We start from the raw sequence: 21,698 nt of genomic DNA on the forward strand, positions 1-21,698 counted from the left end.
GAACATCCTACGCTTTAGTTCATTCACTCTCTCGAGCTGAATGTGTGGAAAAGGATTTAGGATTCACTCTCTCGAGCTAAACCCATGACAACCCAATACCCACAGACCATCAATTCAATAATCTTGGTTTTAAAACCTCTCTCTCGAGTAAGCCAAAAAAATGAAGGTAGAATTGCATTTGTAACTACAACCCTTTAAATTAAACAACAATTACTGATTGAAATCATTTCTAAACAACATTTAAACTATCAATTAGCAATACCCATAAGCTAAATCAACCCATAATCACATTATCACACCCCAAGAATTGGGGTTTTAGCTAGACATAAAAAGATAGAAATTGTTACCAAATTGTGTTAAAATTAACTGGGTAAGATTAATTTCATCTTTACAAAGGTCCAAGTTGAAGAATCTCAAAGACCCACTTCCAATTTCTCAAAAATGGAAAACTTCAATTCTTCAAAGCTAAGGAAAATATTGTCTCAATACTCTTAGTTCAAACTCAAAAATTACTCTAATGAATGTTCAGAATAATTTTTTGATATTAAACATAATGTTTGAAAATGTATTTATAGTCGCCAAAAATCTATTGCGAAGGGCCATTCGGCGCAGTAAGTCGGGATTGCCGATCAACTCGGCGATCCGTCTTTTTGTCAGTTCCATCGCATTTTTGCTTTAGCCTCCAACATCCTTAAGTTCTGTAACTTTGGGTGATCCAACACTGCATCGCGGAACTGTTTGGCGACACGTCGACTGCTCATTTCTCTCGCCGACTTGATTTTCTCCTTCAAGGCATGGCACACTGGAACTTTAGGCGAGGTAATAGGCACTCGGCGACTCGCCCAATGGATTAGGCGATCAACATGCCTTCTTTTCTTCGTTCTTTCAGCTACCTTTTTTCTTTTTGCCCATTAGTGTCCATGCTTTGCTCCTCAATCCAAATACCTGGAAAACAAGGATTTTACGTCAGTTATTGGCACAAAATAAGCATTTGAGGGCAATAAACCTATCCAAATAAAGCCCTAAATGATTCCAAATTGTGGACTCATCAATGATAGCACCTACAGTAATTCACCAGTAGGTAAGCCAACTCATAACCCACAATGACAAGTAACGGGTATGAGGGTAGAAACGAAGAAAGGATAATCCATTTGACAGAAATAATTGGAGACTAAGGCGCAAGCAACATATATACATAAAATAAAAGATCTCTCCTAGAACCTTGAAGTCACAAGTATAGAGATACTACAAAACGAGTATAACTCCTAAAAGTGGACAAAACATATACCGATTTGTCTAAAAATACAAAAGACTAGCCAAACTACATAGAAGGAGACAACTATGATCCAAGATACCATAAGCTTACCCTCGTCTCCAAATCTCGCAGCAACTAGCTCAAAATCAATGCTAATTGGTGGTGTTCGGGCATGCATCATGAAATAGATGCAGAGTATAGCACGAGTACCAAAGCAATAGGCTTCCAGTAGGCATCAAAGGCCGACTGAGCAAGAAAAGTAAAGACAATATGAAAGGTGAGAATTAAACACAATAGAGGCCAAAGAGCAGAAATCTAACATAAATGCAACGAGTGTAGAAAAGAACTTAAATGAAACAAGTAAAATAGCTAACTAAAACCTAACTGGACCCCATAGCCCAGAAGATACACTCATGCGCAAGTTAAAATAAAAACCTGAACATACCCCATAAGCCCAATGAGTACACAAAATAACTATAACAATTGATAATGGAACTCGGTAAATCTAGAGCCAAAGACTGCATAACCCAGCCTTAAACCGCAGATAGGCCTCCCAAACTAACCAATAGAGCCAAGACGATAGATATCAACTTTGTAGAGTATAATGAGCCCAAATCACGGACTGCGGCTGGAAATCATATAACCATACCTTGAATATGCGAGCAATAATAGAGCAATATGACCAAATCATTATGACTAATGATAGAGCAATGCGACCAGACCTTGAATCTGCGACCATAGAAGCTGATGTGAAGGATCTCATGTCAAATCATCATCATAGTGCCACTGTAAAATGACATCCACTCCCAAATAATCAATACAATACTCCAAGCGCGAACCAAATCCAATCCCTAACCACCTAACAAAGCTCGATAGCTCAATCGTAAACCACATAGCCATATAAGTAGGAAGTTATTGATAGAAGGTCATCGAAGATGATTTACCGCGAAATTAAGGATCATTCTATCAGACCCAAGTCAGCTACATCACTCTATAGGGAGCTAAGTCGTCTGAAGCAATTTCAAAGGAAAACTAAGGTCTATTCGCTCCAAAACCAGCAAGTTTAAGGAAAACACTAGTCTACTCCTAGACTAAGGTCAAACATGCTTCCAACAACAACCATAAATAACTATAATATATGCCACAAGGTAAGGATGATCGAAACAAAAGAAAAAAACTAGCCAACATTCCTGAAATACCCAAAAATAAGCCTAAAACATGATTTCTAGCTAACTAAAAATGATCAACTAACTATCCAACCAAATTCATGCAAATCAACATGCATTACATTCTTAGGCTCAATCTAAAGGACGAAAATCCATAGCCTAACTCAAAGTTGACTACGCGTTCCAAATTAGAATTCTAAAGCATTTACCTTCTGAACGCGCCCATGCTATCAAAAATAGGATCACAACATTAAGATGATTGTTTAGACACCAAAATCGCAACATTTCGAGACAGACCCAAAATTGAGTAAAAAATAGAAACGTGGGACCCACATCGAGAATCCCAGAATTGACTCTATCGAAATGTCCATTTAAGCTCCCTAAACTTGTATCCCAAAATGGGACGCAATTCATGGCTCGAAACATAACAATTCAAGGATATGCATAAAATCACCATTAAAGCAAGAAAAACAGAAAAGAGGCAAGGCAGCTCCTTCGCGGTGTAATTTACCTTAAATAAGCAATCCCCTACACTTCTTAAACACTTCAACGCGTAGCTACATCTTTTTGGACGCACATGACTAGAAATCACCCAGTTTGGGCACTCACAACACAAGAAATTGAAGAATGAAGTTTCTTCCCTTAAGTTGTTTGCGACTAATCTTTTTTTCATTTAAATAAAAGATAGTCTGAATGAATGTCGCTAACACGACAATGGGACCCACGATCGCGGAGGTCCGCTCAGCTAGGCCTTTGCGAATGCAAAAGGCAAAACTCCAGGCCTTCGTGGATGCAGTTGAGGCCCCACGATTGCAAAGACCAAATCTCCTGGCCTCCGCAAACACGAATGGCAAATTGTCCTGCACCAACTGATGGACATCAATTGATTTTTGCCAATACCAAAATCCTTGATGGGGTGCTGGGGATTCGTTCGAAACCCTGTGTGTGAAAATGAGATATGTTATCCCATCAAATTTGATATTCTAGACTGAACGGAGTCATCAAAACTTCCAATCGAGGTCATCTCGATAAAAAATGGATCCTAAACACAATCCCCGTTTTAACTCAATTTCTCTAAGGGGGATCGGGATTAGCCCGGAAGCCTCGAGATTCATACGAAAGGTCTTTATAGACCAAACTTGGCGTTTCAAAGCTAACAAAATCATCATAATTGCATTTTGAGGATATCTTCCTAAACTTTTGACCGAATTCAACCGTTCAAGTTTTAGAAGTTCCAAATTACGAAACTTGCACAAAATCCAAATAAACGACCAGGTGATTGAACTGTCATTTCCAATAAGTTATAAATGACTTGGGGTCATTATAAGCTGGGGCGGACCCACCCTTGACCAAGGGTTATCAAGCGACACCCATTCGCTGGAAATTTACGTTGTATATAGATGTGAAATTTTAGTTTGATAAATATATATAAATGTATTGAAACCTCTTGATACAAGTGAAGGGTTTAGAGCCCGTTTGGATTGGCTTAAAAAAGTAGCTTTTAAGTCAAAAAAAAAAAGTTAAACTTAAATGACTGTTAAGTCAAAAGATAAAAAGTAAAGGGAGGGCTATTTTTGGTTTTTGAACTTATTTGGGAAAAAGGTCTGAAAAATACTTCAACTTTTGCCGAAATTGCTGTTATGATACCAAACTTTATGGAAGACCTTTTACCCCCCTACACTATTTAATAGTGTATTTTAAAGGTATTTATGTGCCCACATGGACACGTTACTATTTATAATGATGCAATATTTATGATGTCCACGTGGGCACATATACCTTTAAAATACACTATTGAATAGTGCAGGGGGGGGGGGGTAAAAGGTCATTTCCAAAGTTGGGTATTGTTACAACAATTTTGGGCAAAGTTCGGATATATTTCAGACCTTTTTATCAACTTATTTAAGTCATTTTAAATTTATTTTTAACCTTTCCAAACACTTCTAACTTATTTTAAGTTATTTTTATATTTTCCAAATAATTTCAGAAGTAAAAAACTGAAAAACTGTAAATTGTATTACCAGATACTTCAATGTGTACAAATTTGAAGCTTAGGTCATGGTCGTAATCCCAAGTCTCAAAGCTCATCACCCTTGGCTTGTCTAGCCTCTATGCTTTTAGTTTTACTAAGTATAAAAATCTAGTCTATGCATTGCACTAACCAATCTAGGAGTCATACTGCTTCTACAATGAATTTCCTGGATAATCTACTTCGTAATCCCCTCAGTGTTTCTCTCCCTTTTTCTGAAAAATTCTATAGTTCCTCTCTTGCTAGTGTAATTAATAACTACTACTAGTGTCATTCTATACACTTCATCTTTTATTGTTTTCCTATCACTATGCATTATAGCCCATTCTGTCTCTTCATTCTACCCTGCACTACTCTTGTTGATGGATAGCCATTGAAGTAATTTTTGCCAGATTACATTTGCCACAGTACAAGTGAAAAAAAAGGTGCTGGTGTGTTTCAGGTTCTTTATTACACAGTGAGCAAACTGAATCCGTGTGTATCCCCTATTTTTCTAGCTTGTCTTTGGTATAAAGTCTCCTTTGTATAGCCAAGTATAGAATGAATGTCCATTTAGGACTGCCTTGATTATTGCATATCATACGTCTCCATGGCACCTTGTTGAATTCCCCTCTAAGCTTTTTGTACATATCCTTAATGGTAAATGTTTGTGCCTCATTGATGATTAATGAGATGGGTGGACTCCTTATAAGGCTTGGGCAATCCTCCTCCCTTTGAGCTAGCTTTTGGGGTGTGAGTTAGGCCTAAAACCTAATTTAACATGTAAAGATATGACACCTAGGCCTAACTCAACCCCAAAAGCTAGCTCTTGAGAAGAGGTTTGTCCAAGTTCATATAAGGAGACCAAATTCCCATTCCTCTACCGATGTGGGACATCTTAACACTCCCCCACACGTCCAAACCTCAACTGGAGCGTGAACACTTCTAAATGGGGGCCCATCATCGGTGAACAACAAATTGGGATGGGCTTGGCTCTGATACATATTAAATTAGGTCTGAGGCATAACTCACACCCCAAAAGCTAGCTCAAAGGGAGGAGAATTACCCAAGCCTTATAAGGAGTCCACCCATCTCATTAACTACCAATGTGGTACTTTTTGTCATTCTTTAACATCATCATAACAAATTATATCGTGGTATAAAAATAGTAGCTATCTCAAGAGGATTTCCAAAACATTTTTTCATAACTGTGGTGTTCGAGCCAGCTTTCTCACACCTTACCTGCTAGCGCACCTTAACTAACTAAGGGCTCATTTGGTAGTGTGTATTAGCAAAAATAATACATGCATTAGCCTTGTGTATTACTAGTACATTGTTTGGTACTTTTTTCTTACCCAAGCATTAGTTATACACTTTATTGTGTATTAAGGTGTGTATTACTAATACCATGGATTTCTAGGTATTAGCAATGCAATGGTTTTAATGCATGCATTAATATGATTAAAGACTCAATTACCCCTCAAAACCTTTTTACATTTTTTCCACCATAATAGTGGAGAGTATCTTTGTAAATAATTTTTTTTAATGCAATGCATACTATTTTAAATGCGTCAAACCAAACTATAATTAATGCAAGCATAACTAATACATGCATTGCTAATGCAAACATTACTAATATACTCTATTTAGCATTATTCTTATACACTCTACCAAACGACTCCTAATTCCACAAGGGTATTTGCTACCTCCAACCAAGACATGTTTGGGGTAACTTTGTCCAAAGGGCTAACAACTATTAGAGATTTAATCCTCCACTTACCTTACCTTGGAGCTAGTGCCCCTTCTTAGTTCTTACAAGGCTCATACTAAGGTCAAATGTCTTCAAGCTACGCAAAATATCTCAATCCCCAAGGCTTTGGTCAGATTTGAAGTCAAAGTTCCTCTGGCAAGCCCATAAACCCATTCAAATTCTAGGTTACCTATAAATTCCAATCCCTTCATCATTTGTTAGCCATTAGATCCATTAGATTAGACAAACTAATAATTCACCATTTTGGAGTTACGGATTTCTCTGTTTAAATCTTTGAAGGGATATAGATGCGTAGATATGTATATTAGTCTTGAATATGTGAACTCAATCAATCCTATTAGAATACCACCTCTTCCAAATCCCAAATGCTAATATCACTATTTAAAGCAGCCCCATCAACGTCATATCTATTTGCATACCTCCCTACTTTGATGGGGCTAGAAAGGTCATTTTCAAGAGACCCTTGACTCAAAAGAAATATATTCGACACACGATTGTAAGAAAAAACACAATAAAATACCAAGATACAAGACAAGTGCAACAATTGATAGTAATACTAATTGAAAAATGAGAAACGATGCGACAACTAAACAATATTACTAAAAGAAGAAGAGGAGAGGAGGTGGCTAGCCTCCTACCTCTTCCACACAAAGTGCGACAATCCTCAACTATCTTATAACCTTTTACCCTAATCCTTGACTCCTAACCTTTTTGTCTAAGGTTACGCCCTCAGTTAGCTGAAGTTGTGTCATGTCATGTTTAATCACTTTCTCTAATTTTTCTTTGGCCTACCTCTACCTCTCTAGTTGTTACCAAAAGCAAAAAGCATTGAGGTTTGTTGGGGCTTTAAGTGCAAAGAGTAAATAAAACATGGGCTTTAATGAAAAAAGGCAAAAAGGGAGAAAACATACAGATGTATATGTTTAGTCCAACACTAATAATTATAAACATAAATGACAAATATATGAAAAAAGAAATTGATTTTTTTTTATGATAAAGTGAAATATCAATTGTTTAGTGCCGCCTCTTCAGAAGAGGATCATTGGCAAAGAAAAGTATGCCTTAGAACCTTAATGACGACATTGAAGTGCACACTAAGCAATGCGAAGCGCTCAACACATTTTGAAGCCTTGCTTCAGGGCCTAAACACACCTTTGACAATACAGTGCGCTCCTAACTCCTGCAACATCCAACCTCTCACTCCTCCTCACTAGTGCATCCTTGCACCTTCTCTCATCATGCTCGAACCATCTTAGATCGCATCCCTCATCTTGTCTGCCACAGGCCTTTCCTATCTTGCCAGTATAACTTCATTCCTAATCCTATCCCTCTTATTATTCCCACACATCCATGTGAACATCCTCATCTCTGCTACCTCCATATTTTGAACATGGGCGTTCTTGACTAGTCAAAACTCAGCCCAATACTACAATAATCATACATATAATAATATTAATTAAATAGAAACAAGAAACGTATCCATACCTTGATTCCTTATAGTATGACCTTGATTTTTCTCTCTTCTTCTTCCCCCTTCCTGTCTCTTTCTGGTTTCACGTTAGAAAGTTTCCACTTATGCTTTACGTTCTAGAAAGCTTCAGCCTCAATAACCCTTTAGATCCCTTTCAAAATGATTTCTTATTTGGTGGTGTCCTGCCCACAGTATCCTGATCTTTTTTTATTTTGAGCTAATGATTATTGTGATCCCTCTTATTTTGGGTTGTTAGAGCTTTTTTCACCTAATTGTTCAAGAGTCGGTGATATTCCAGTAAAAAGCATTGCTAACTTGAATATCACTAACTCTTTTCAAAAGCTCCTTAATCCTTATATTGCACATGAGGCGTGATTGACTTGGCATAACATGCATACGAAGAGGGTTCTTTCTCTGCAACAGATGCCTCCAGTGTGAAAGGGAGGCTGAGGATGCTGGTCACCTATTTCTACACTGCAAGTATGTTTCACCACTTTTTTTTTTGGCTGAAATGACCCATGCAAAAGGACTCAACTGAATTACTACAATGCTGGAGCTGAAGAGAATTGGACAAAGGATCCCTAACCAATATGGAATTCTAGCCTTGCATGGATCTGGTGGGTAGCACTTAGGAAAAGGAAACTAAGACTTGTAGATGGCATAATTAACAATATCATCAGCCTAATACACAGGGGCGCTCTTTGTTAGCTTTTTGGTGTAAAATGATTGATGTAAATGAGGTTGATACCCCTATAGGCCAACTTAATTCGTCGAATCATTAACTAACAAATTGAGTTTTGTTCTTCAAAACTAGCTACATATTGCATTGCAGCACCTCTTTTGTGCTGCTGTGTATCAATATAATCTTGCTTTTCAAGAGAGTTAATGTTAAGAAAAGTTAAACAAGGTCTACACAATGTTAAGGTCAAGTTATAATGCGATGAGACCCTTCATGTCTCTTGTATCAACACTGAAGTGTAATGGCTATTGAATTATTTTGGCCGTACTTTGTTCCCTATTCTGTATAGCTTTGCTTCTGAGTTGTTACACAGTTTTTCTAGTGAGCAACAGAGTTTAGCATTAATTAAGTATATTGGCTATTGACTTTGAAGCATATAAGTGACCTAGTTAGAAGATTTCTTGTGTAACCTGATCCTTTATCCAACCATAGTGCAAATAGTAGATATGGGTTTGTGGGCACTTCTATGCCTTTATCCTTTTTTTCTACTTTCATAATTCTTTTTAGTTCGCTTGTTACTATCCTCAAAAAAAAAATCTTTTTTAATTTGGTATAGCTTTATAAGTTCCTTTTGGGCAAATTTTACTAGACATGGTCTAGGTAAGTCACAAGTCAATTGATCATTCAAGCTCGATCCCAAACTAGTTAGGCTAGCCATAAAAATTCTCCGATCTATTTCATTATGCTTAGTCACTTCAGTATTTAAAGATCAGTCATAGTTAAGAATTTTTATATGCTGACCATAAATCTATCACAAGCCTCCTCTTTATCTGTGTTTGGGACTGAAGCTAATATAGGTGTGAGTTCCATAGGTTACAAGTGACAGTGTCAATATAGTGTCTGGTGGCTTTATGCATCAGTGGCTCATTGGAATATTTTCAGATGTACATGTTCTTTTTCTTTATCCGTTGTCTTGCAAATGTTGATGAAATAGAATATCTGTTTTCCTTTTTCTGATGAAGGTCAATAAAAATATAAGATCTGTTTTAATTTGTGTTTAGCATTCTTTGATTTATGGCAGAACCTTGGCCTGATAAATGAGTGTATACGTTGTTTGGCAATGGTAATCTGTATAAATAAAGCTGACCTTGTACTCTGTTTAATCTAGCATTCTATGTTGATAGCTGGTGGGGACCAACGGCTATATTTATTGCAGCAGCAGTAACTGACTGGCTTGATGGATGGGATACCTTTCCCGCAAGGTTCTCATTTCTGCTGTTTTGAGTTCCTTATATTATCATCTCTTCTGGAATTCTTATTTGGAATATCACAATTTTAGATGGTTTGACATGCCCAGATGAACTTAGGAACTGCCTTTGGTGCGTTTTTAGATCCAGTGGTATTCTCTATCGTTCTGTTTCCATTGGATCATGCTTCTTGCCTGCAATTTTGGATAGTGTTATTAGCAAAATTGCCGCATGAGATATGGGGGGAATATCCTTGTAAATATGATGTTTTTATAATTGATATACCTGTCTTCTCAACTGGAACAGTTAACGGTTCTTGTTGTGCACCAAACCTTTGGAGTCCGGTGTGTTTGGACAGCTTCCTTGGCTATTAACTGTCCCCTCGATTGCGATAATAGGCAGGGAGGTGAGTGAGTGATAATCTGTATAAATTCATGTAATTATATTTCGTTTAACCTACTTTAGTTTCATTTGGTTAATTCTTGATACTTCATAATCTCTAGATTAGAATTGGATGTCCTCAAATTGACATAAGTTCCTTTCCACAACGGACTTGCATCTTTCATTTGTAGTGTTTTAATAACAATCTGGGAAAATAAGTTCATTGTTTTTTTTTTTCAAAAAATGTTTTTAAGTAAGTCACTATATTTCTGTCTGTTTAAGTTAAAATATACAGGCCTTTTTGATACTATAAAGCTAGGGGTTAAATTTTTTGTATTGGGTATGGTTCTCGGTATTAGTGCTCCTGTATTTTGGTTGACCAAAATTTTGCAAATGCTGTTTGGCTGTTTGCTTCATCTGCTCGTTATAGCTAGCTGTTTGCTTTTGCCTTCTGCTGTAACAAAATTACAACTATATGTAATCAGTGCTAAGTACTAACTGCCAAACCGCTTTAAGTGTTCATTGTTTGAGACCCCTAAAGTGAACTCAAAAGTACTGGGAGACGAATAAAGTGAGAGGAGTATACATTCACCAGTTATAAAGTGAGAGAAGTGTGCACAAGCAGTTCATTGTTTGAAACTAGAAGTACCTTAGACATTCACCAGTACTTTGAGTTGTACGATAACATTCTATTATCAACTCTAGGTATTCATGCCCTAAGTAGTAAGTACTAAGGGGGAGTTTGGTGTGATGGATAAGGAAATATAATCCTGCGATAAGTTTTTAGTACCCCTCAATTCTTTGTTTGGTTACAAAGTCTGGGATAACTTATCCCAAGATTAATAATTGTGACTGAGATAAGTTATCCCTATTTGTGGGTGGAATAGTAATACAGGTTAACTTATCTGGCATAAAAATGTACAATAACAAAAGTTTCCCCTTAGACCCGCTTTTATACATCACTTATACATCTATATACATTCACAACCTTCACTATTTGTTATTTTTATGAAAATATATTTTTTCATTAGAGAATTACACTATATAAATATAATTTTTATTTATGAATATATTATATGTCGAATTTATTTGACTAATTCTTATGTTTATTTATATTTTTATTTCTCTAAAAATGTTCACTCCACTCTTGAATCACATATTTAATTAAATAGTCTTTTAATCACTTGAAAATTTGTATTGATTTATGAGAAAAGACATAAAGTCACCACTAAAATTGTCTCGAATTTTCAAAAAGACACCTTAACTTTGTGAGTGTCCTATTACCCGGTTGAACAATTTAAGAGTGTTATAAATATCCCACTTTTCACCCAACCTCAATTGCAAGAAAGGAAGTGCAATCACCCACCAATTGTTGTTTGCCACGTATTAAATTTTTAAAATTTTTAATTTTTAGTTTCATTTTCAATTTCAATTTCAAGTTTTCCTCTTCAACCTTCATTACTCTACATGCCCCAAATGAAGAGAGGAGGCGTGAAATTTTTTAAATCCTCTTTCATTTTCAATTGAAAATGAAACTAAAGTAGCAGCCAAAAGATCTCCATTTTTCGTTTTGCAATTTTAAATCCTCTTTCTTCTTGAACCTTCGTTCCTCTAAAGTAGCGGTCATTGCCGCCTTCGACGTACTCCATGATGCTTCCCTGTTATTGCACTATTTCCGCCCCTAAATCATCACTAAAATTAGATTAAAATAGATAATGCAGTTCTATATTCAAACCAAAAATAAAAATAAAAATGGAGTTTCATAGTACTCTCTAATCAATCGAATAATGGAGTTCACATTTGTTTTTTTTTTAAAAAAAAAAATGAAGAAAAAGAAACAAAGAAAAGCAAGAGACAGGAAAAAAGTGATAAAAATGAATGAAGTAAATGAATCTTCTAAGTTGAAGAAGATAAAGAAAAGGTTATTGGGTTTTTGAATTTGGATGAAGAAGATAATGGAAAGGAATGAATTGAGAAAGTTAAAATAAAAAAAATAGATTTTTTGGGTTGACTCACGCCCCAAATGGAGATTGAACTACACTCTACCTGCCACCTAGGCTCATAATGGGACAATAAATTCATTAAAAATAAGAATAATGGGGTAATAGGACCCCCACAAAGTTTAAGTGTCTTTTTGAATATTTAGAACAAGTTCAGTGGTAACTTTATGTCTTTTCTCTTTATTTATCAATTAAAATGAAGATAACTTTAATATTTTACAATATGAGAGTGATATGTGCTTACATGAAGTGACATCAATAATAAAATCTCATTTACATTAACAAACTTAAGATGCAAGTTTTATTTTTAAGCTAAATAAGATGGAAGATTTATATTTTAAAACGCACGGCACAATCATGAGAATGCACATACAAAAATATTTAAGCTAAATAAGATGACAAATTTATTTTTAAGAATGAATAACTAAAGCTTGAAAAGAAAGTAACAAAAACTAATAAGGTGGAAAGTATTTATGTAAACAAACAACTTATTCTTAGAAATTATGCAATGCATATTATTTTGAATACGTTAAACCAAACAATCAATAAAATATAATCCTAACATAATTTGTCTTCAAACCAAACGGCCCCTAATTAATTTGAGTGTGAAGATGCTAATTTGAAAATAGCCTATTTTGCATTAAAAGTTAGCCATGTTACATGCAGAACAACAATCCATTATATCAGGCACATACCTAAGAACCTATTCTAACTTAACCGAACTAATTTCGGTTTGGTATGCACCAGTGAAGAACCAAAAATTGAAGTTCTGAAGAACCTAACCAAAGATCGGAACACCCACCCCTAATTAGCACCCTACATGATCTCTCTCTGTGAAAACTTAGGTAGAAACTTTGTGGTCACTAATGGCGTTTTTGGTGTAAAATAGAATATTTTTGTGCCCTCTCCCAAATGTCAATTTCTTTTTGTGGCAATAAGGTGAAATATTTTATGATATATTTGGGGGAAAATAAAATAAAATGGTAGTATCGTTTTTGATACATCTAGGTTATAGCTTGCACATTGGAATTGTCTTTTTTATAACTGTTCTATGCCAACTTTGACTAGGCTAATTAGTAGTCCCTCTATGCTGTTTCATATCATGTTTTTTGACTGGAAACAACGTTTTTAGATGATAATTTGTTTTATATATCATATTACTGATAGTGGAAGAAAATTTATAAAAATTAATAGTTGAAAAGTTAGGTTGATAGGAAAATATTAAAATCAGAGTTTAAAACTTAATATATTTATGAATTTGAATTTTGGAGAGTTGTGAATGTTTTATAAACGTCCCAAGATGCCAAGATGGGAAGTATTAGAAACTGAAACGAAAGGAGTTCTAGTTTTAGCGTAAGTAATGTTGTAGCTTTATATTGAATTGAAGTTTACAACTGTTTTAAAAATTAAAAGAAATAAAGAAATAACAAAATTTAGAATTGTTCATGTTTTGGCAAGTTATCAGTGAGGTATGGTCATTCAAAGTCATGCAGAAGTGTAACCTCGTTGTGTGGTGGGACAAGAGATTATAATCCCGGGATAAATTGTGGGATTATCTTATCCCATATTTATGTAGCACTTGTCACTTTTCAAGATTCAAACCATGCAAAAGTTGACCAACATTTTAAAATGTATTTTTTAAAATTATATTGACATGTGATGAATTCCAGCTTATATAGTTTTCTTTCGGTATAATTTTTGAATATCTTAATTTTAATCTTAAAATATTGAGTTGATCTATATTTAAATTTAGATATTCAAATATTATCCGGAGGGAAACGAAATTGACACATTTCATTCCCCCATGAGTCAATTTGACGAAAAGTGTCACATAAATTGTGATGGGAAGGGATTGCACTATTTGATCCTAGGATTAGCAATCCCGAGATTTTTTATACCACAATTATGGTATTATTTTACACCACGCTTCTTTTGGGATAACAACCCCGGAATAGAACATGTCAAATTTTCCTTATCCAAAGCTTTTCTCCCAAAGAAATAGAGCTTTATCTCCATTTCTCTTATTTTAAATCAAACATCTACCAATAAAAGTTATAATACACTATCCCATTATAACTGTATTATAATCTCGGGATAACTTGTTCCATAACCAAACGACCCCCAAGTTAATTAGCAAACACACTTGACAATATGGGTGCAACTCTATTGTACATTTTCACAAACTTCATTAACACTAGAGTTGAAATGTTCACCAATACCTTGCCATTTAAAGTTTAGGTCAACAATCTTTTTCCTTAGCACTCACTTCTGATACTTTGGTGATATGGCCATTGAAGAAGCTCTATGTTTTCGAGATGGTGATGCTCACTGAGATTCCCAATTCCGTTGTTTTTTTGCTTTTGAACCTTTTTTTTTTTTTTAGTTTCCTTTTTTCCTTTTCTGTTTTGTCTGGTTTGGGCTACTTTAGGGCCTTAGCTTGTAGTTTCATTTATTTTTAATAAAAGGATACATGGATCAACCTTTGATTTATTTTTTTTTAAAAAAGAAGATACTTTGGTGATATGCCTTTTCAAATTTAACATGGAAGTTGCTGTAACTCAAGGGATGATATACTAAACAAATGTTCTAATTGGGGATACCTTTTTGTTTTTACTTATTTTTCCTTTGATATATGTATCTTGTGTCTCAATGATCTCTTTGCGTCTTACTGATAAAAAACATATCTCTTTGCATCTTCGGTTTGTTAGATTTGGTGGATAAGTGGTCAATAATGATTTTTGGTTTATGTTGCAAACTTGTTTTGTAGATAACTATGTCAGCTGTTCGAGAATGGGCGGCTTCTCAGGGTGGTAAACTTTCAGAGGTTCAAAACCACCTGCCATTTTATTTATAGAGTAACTCCTTGTGCTTTATTTATTGCATTAGTAGTGACTGTTAAATTTTTCAGGCTGTAGCTAGCTGTGAATAACCTCGGGAAATGGAAAACAGCCACTCAGATGATTGCATTGACCATTCTCCTGCTAACCAGGTAACTTTTGTTTTCAGTCTCCTGTATGAATTTGGAGGAACAAGAAATTTTGATAGAAATCTGATAATACTTTGACCATGTAATTGTTCTCTTTAGTTTATCTGAAGCTGCCTCTCTTGTGGGTTCCGGTGTGATCTTGCTATATATATATCAGCGTGGCTTGCTGTGTGGTCTCTGTTCGTTTATATGAGAAAGATATGGAAAGTGTTATTGATGTAGTAGTCTTTTTCATCAAATACATATCGGCTCATGCTTCTTGCTGTTGAGTTTGTGGATCAATCACAAGCTATACATACTGATGACTAGAGCAAGGGAACGCCTTTTTCCTGATGCAGGCTGTGTTCAATGTATGGTTTTCCTCTACATTCTTTAGCCGAGAGATAATGAAGTCTCTCAACAGGAATTAGGATCATTGGACATGTAATCTGGATTCTAACTGGAAAATTTATAGTATTATGCAGTAAAGTACTTATTATCGTGTTTGGCTGGGTTGCACAAACTTGAATGCTTTTAGCCTGGCTGTTATTCATCCTTGAAAATCTCGTTCAACTACACGACCTACAATTATCTGCTGTGAGGTATTCTTTAACCAAATAAATAGTTTGGGTGTTGAAATATTCTTGTTATGGTCTCAAAATGCTATAGATACTCTCTTCCCTGTTTATTTGTGCCTCTTTGTTTTCTTTCTCAAATATTGGAATAAAGAGACCAGCACTTGTGCTCATCCACACAAACATGCAGCACATAAACAGCGCTAGTAATTTAGCTATGCTAATTGCTAATATGTTGAACTCTTACTTGTGTAAAGGTTGTGCTGCAAGTGATAACAAGTATTGAACACACTTCGACCAAAAAGAAGGGAAAAAACAAGTATAGAGAACTAGAAGTAATCTTCTATAATGACCCGACTACAAAACATGAGGACCTAAACCAAACTCACACAAAATGTAAATTGACATACAGATCAGGTTCTACAAAAAAGAAGACAGAGGCAGCGGTTAAAATTTGAGAAAATGATTCTTTCTTTCTTTCAGGAAAACACTTTATTACATTACTTTAAAATATGTTTCAGATGTCCATAAGACACCATTGCATCCGTTACAACACAACTTGGGAAGGCAGAATCCCAAGAAATTCTTGAAATAGAAATTTTTGCTAGATTGTGAGCTAATACTTTCCATGTTCGAGGAATATATATAATCTCGATTTCTTCAAAAGACTTCATCAATTGCTAGAGATCCTCGCAAATGGCCTCTATTTCCCAAGATGTTATCAAATTCTTTTGCAACATTTGTATGACTTTCTTTGCATCCCTTTTGTAGTGCTCTTTCCACAGCTTTCTGAATTGCTAGTGCTTCAGCAGTTATGGCCTTCCCTACAAATTGAATAGGGGTACCAAAGGCATGAAGCAAATGACCATAGCTATCTATAGCCGCCATCCCGATGCTTGCTTTTTCCTTCTCCCTTTGTAGATCTGCATCTGTGAAAACAACAACCCTATCTCATGCCAAAGTAATAGTTGCATCATAAATCTTGTTTGATATAGGATTCACAACTACCGAATTTTTCACAACATCGTCATATTCATGTAAATCAAATAAATCCTTGTTAACTACGTCATTAGGTTCATATGTACCACCATTAAAGAATAATGAATTTCTCGCTTTCCACATTTGCCATAAAAGAGAGACATTCAATCTTTGTAACTCAATGGATTCTGGATATTGACATGTATTACAAATTAAGGCATTCCACCATATTGCAAAATTCATAACATTTTCTACATTAGGCCAGTTAATGGGGTCAGTTTCCATACTAGTTGTGCATTTGGGCAACTGTAAAACATCTGATCAACTGTTTCAGTTTCTAAGCCACAAACCCTACAAACATCACAGTTTTGATGCAATCTCTTAGAAATATTCGTACTAACAGGAAGGACATTAAGAATGCATTTTCTAAGGAAATGTTTGTATTTGTTTTTAATTTTAAGTGACCATAAGAAAGTCCAAAAAGATTTTGGGAAAGCTTGACCACTGGCTTAAGGTTTTCAGTTCTAGGGTCAGTACTATTATCTAGGCTTTTCGCTAGATGATAACCAAATCTTACCTCGTACTTTCCTGAATTTGTATAATGCCAGATAACTTTATCAGAATTTCCAGTGGTAGATATTGGGATAGACAAAATAGAGTTGATATCATTAGGGCAAAAATGGTGATGAAGATCTTGAATATTCCATATAAGATGGTGTTGATCTATAAGGTCACTTACGTACCCTCAATTGTGGATTTATTTGTGGATGTCCTCGTAGGGGTTTGAAACCAATCGAATTAGGAATTCAAGAATCACTCCAAACCTTAATGTTTTCTCTATCTCCTACTCTCCATCAAACTCCTTGTTGCAACAAATCTCGTCCCACATAATACTTTTCCAAATCCAAGAACTTGCTGAGGGACATCTTGTACTTAGGAAAGAAGTATTCGAAAAATATTTACTTTTTAGCATCCTATGAAGCAAAGAATCCTCTTGGGTTAAAATCCTCCACGCAAGTTTTGTCAATAGGACCTAGTTAAATAGTTTCAGATCTCAAAAATCAAGGCCCCCTTTGGACTTTCCCTCACAAAGTTTTTGCCATTTTTCGTAGTGCATTTTCCTTTTCCCCTCATTTTTCCCCACCAAAAATCAGAAAAAATGGTAGTAATCTCCTTTCCTAAGTTATCTGGAAATTGAAAACATGATGCATATGAAGGAATAGAAGAAAGTACTGACTTAAGCATGACTTCTTTGCTTGCAGGGCTTAAGAAACTACTCTTCCAATCCTTTATCTTAGTTTTAACTCGTTCTTTGATAAACTCAAGCATTTCCTTCTTTGATCTTTCAACTACCGCAGGAAATCCTAGAAAAAGTCCCGAATTATCTCTATATATTTGTCCTAACTCCTATCTCCTCTATAATATTATCTTTTTCTTCCTCAGTAGTATTTTTGCTAAAATATATTGCTGATTTTTCAAAATTTAACTTTCTGGCGTGAGAAAAGTTCATAAGTTCTTAGAATTTTAGAAATTTTTACCGCACTTTGAGTATTAGATGAACAAAATAAAAAGGAGTCATCAACAAAGAAAAGATGATTTACCGTAGGACACTATAAAGATGAAACAAAGGAATATCTATATGTATATGGCTCAAAGGCTTAGTCCCAAATACTACCAGCTGACGAGATAGGCATCAGACAATCTTCTAACTTATCAATAAGTAAGGTGACTTCCTAAGCGGCATTCACAACAATCTGCATGCCATGTCAAAGAATAAGGTCGCCAACAAAAAGGTGAAACACCTTGAAACTCACCACCATAACTCAATAGGCATCGTAGTACTCTTTACTCGAATGTAAAACTATAACTCTAATTCTTTAATTATGTAGGCGTCAAGATAAGCCAAAGACGAGATATGTAGCTTATATTTATTACAATCACACTATTTTTATGCCAAACTAATTGTTATGCTGACAATATCAACATGAAATGCTAAGAAACTAATTACAAATCCCCTAACACATCAGCAAGGCAACAAGCTATCAATAGCCAATTAAACAACAATAATTTATAGGCAAAGATTCTTACTTCGCTTTTAACATGTGGCAGCATCTAAACAAGACTAATCCCGATAAGGGAAGCTCAAATGCATACATATATATGACTCCGGCAGCCAATTTCATTGATAACTATTATGGCTATAAATACTATAGCGATAAAGAATAAGTCATATCAACTATACGATGAAGAAACTTGCCAAAAAAGGTTTAGTCTCAACATATATTTTCCAACAATTTCAAGTGGTCTATCAACTACCGTACCCCCATCATACTATAATATGGCAGGAGCTCAATCAACATCAAAGATATAAGGTACTATGACAATTTGACAAAAGACACAAACTTTTACCGTAAAATAATACCCGGGGTCTAAAGTAGCTATAAAATGATAAAAAAAAAAGTTCTTACCTTGATATATACCCTCGTAATAGAACCAAGAACACCTTATAGGACCAATACCTTGCTGACACAACACCAACAAAGCTACACCATGTAATTCACAGAGAAAATTATACCAAAATGGCGAGCTCAGGACGTAGAGCAACTTATGTGAAGCTTCCGAGCTAGCAACACCAGTATACAAGGAGAATCCCTATGTATTAGATCTAATTTTTCTGGGTTTTTAGGTGAAATATCTGGATATAAAATGAAGGAGACAAGTTTTTATAAAGCTCTACCAACCTAGGAGGCCTGTCTCACGAGTCTGTTTGTCCAGTCTCACGGAAACACAAGTATCTCTCTATTTTGAAGTCTTATTGACAATCGATATGATGCATTAGAAACTAGGCTCGTAGATCTTTGATAGGTTGTGGGTCGTCTAACTCTATATGTGTGTGTGTATTGGTAGAAAAGCTCGGAGACTTTTGAACCCAATTTTTTGAAAATTTATCAAATAACTTGCAACAACTTTACACATTTCACTCATAAATATAATATTTTTAAATATTGAGGTTGGTAATGCTTTAGTGAGCAGATTCGCTAAATTATCAACTGAGCGGATTTGTTGAACATCTATTTTACCTTTATTCTCAAGATCATGAGTGTTTTTTTTTTTGGAGAAATGTGTTTTGTCATATCTCGTTTAATGTATCCTCCCTTCAGTTGAGCCGTACATGCAACATTGTCATAAAACAATGTAGTCATAAAATTCTGTTTTTTTTTAAAACCACACATTTCTTAAATATGTTGAGTCATTGATCCACTCTTTCGACTTACAATTCATGGATGACTATTAATTCTGCATGATCTGAAAAAGTAACAACTAATGTTTACTTCATTGGGTGTCAATATATAGTTGTGCCTCCATATATAAATAAATAGTATGCCTAAGATCGAGCTTTATGTGGATCAGACAAATATCTAGCATCTACATAGCCAATTATTTCTGACATGGATTCATTAGAATAAAATAATCTCATGTCAAAGGTCCCTCGAAGATATATGAATATATGTTTGACACCATTTCAATGTCTTCTTGTTAGGGAGGAGCTGAATCTTGCCAGTAAACTTACTGCAAAATATAACTATTTGATCGAGTATTATTGTCAAGATACATTAGTGCCCCAATGACACTAAGATATGAAGTTTCAACACCAAGAAGCTCTTCATCATTATATTGAGGTCGAAATTGATCCTTATGTATGTCAAGCAATCTCACAATCACCGGGGTACTCAGTGGATGTGTTTTATCCATGTGAAATAGCTTTAAATCTTTCCAATTCATGTTGATTGATGGAAAAATATTTCATATGTCACATGCTCAATATGTAGGCCAAGACAAAATTGTCTTACAAAGATCTTTCATTTCAAATTCTTTCGTTAAACACTTTTTGAAAGCTCTTTAGGAGTGTCAATGATGTTCAAACAATTCGGATTCAAGTTTTTTTTTTTTATATATATTTTTATTTTTATAAAAACACAAGAATAAATAGGGCCATTTTTGTGATTTTCCTTTAGAAAAAATTTACTAAGACGATTATACCACATCCGCCTTGATTGTTTCAATCTATCTAAGGATTTCTAAAGTTTATTGAATAAGTTTCTTGCGAATTTTTATATGCTTCAGTCACTTTAAATTATTTAGGGATTCTTATAAAAATATTGTGGTCCAATGAGACAGATAAATAAGCTATGACAACATTCATTAGGCGCATTTCGAGTTTTTCATGAACTCTCGGATTTATTAGGTACCTGAAGGTAATTGCATCCACTATAGAAAAATATGTCTCTACATAATCAATGTCAGGCCTTTGCAAATATTCTTGTGCCACAAGTTGTGCTTTTAATCTTACAACTTCACTCTTTTCATTTTTATTTTGCACAAAAGTCCATTGTGCTTCACTGGCTTGACACCTTCAGATGTTCAGACTATTGATTCGAAAACTTCATATTTTTCAAGTGAAGCCAATTTAGTTTAAACTGTGTCCTTCCATTTGGAAAATCATTGCTCTGTTACATTCATTGACAAATTTTGGTTCAAAATTCTCATCTTGATGCATTATTTTAAAACAACATTATAAGCAAAAATATTGTCAACCACAATATTACTTTAGTTCCACCTTTTTTCTCGTCGAGACATAACTTATTGAGATTTTTCATTCTCATTATTTTTAGTTATTTGGACCTCCTTGGTGGTCTTATCATTTGTTATGTCTTAGAGCTCTTCTTGAGCAATTGCTTCCATAATATGATCATTTGTTCCTTTTTTAATGAGGTTTTTTATCCTTAAAAATCAATTGGCCTGCCATGTTTAAATGTGGTCTAAATTCATTTGTGTAAACAGTTTTTCCTATCAGGACATCAACTAGATGTGGAGTATTTGCAGTTGGAATTTGAGATTTAGTAACCCTTGAAAGGTTAATAAATGCATATGACAGTTGATTTGCAATATTTTAAAAATAAATCATCTTTTAACCTCTTTCTCACATAGATTTGTTTGAGTATCTAAATGAATCCAGAAGCAACCTTCAAAATCCCTTTGAGTCGTCACAAGGAGTGACGAAACACACCTCTTACCTCCCCTTGAATAGATTTCTCTTCTTTTTTAAAAAAAAATTCCAAAGGAATATTGTTATGTTGCTTTTAAGTGTTCACTAATAATCCCTTGAATCCGGTACTAACGGGTATCCCCCCCCCCCCCCCA

The 21,698-nt window shown here is 34.9% G+C and overlaps 1 protein-coding gene across 1 annotated transcript; it reads left to right on the forward strand.

Annotated features, from left to right (window-relative positions):
* Window positions 1-3,135: 3,135 nt before the first annotated feature.
* On the forward strand, window positions 3,136-15,190 carry LOC102597147 (CDP-diacylglycerol--glycerol-3-phosphate 3-phosphatidyltransferase 1, chloroplastic). The gene is given in 9 exon segments (XM_015304254.1): window positions 3,136-3,271; window positions 9,519-9,589; window positions 9,592-9,612; window positions 9,708-9,766; window positions 9,904-10,003; window positions 14,746-14,802; window positions 14,894-14,967; window positions 15,064-15,109; window positions 15,112-15,190. Coding segments are annotated over 9 exon segments (639 nt in total). The 3' UTR covers window positions 15,187-15,190.
* The last annotated feature ends 6,508 nt before the right edge of the window (window positions 15,191-21,698 follow it).

This window comes from Solanum tuberosum, unplaced genomic scaffold (assembly GCF_000226075.1).
Source record: "Solanum tuberosum cultivar DM 1-3 516 R44 unplaced genomic scaffold, SolTub_3.0 scf00019, whole genome shotgun sequence".
NCBI classification, from domain to species: domain Eukaryota; kingdom Viridiplantae; phylum Streptophyta; class Magnoliopsida; order Solanales; family Solanaceae; genus Solanum; species Solanum tuberosum.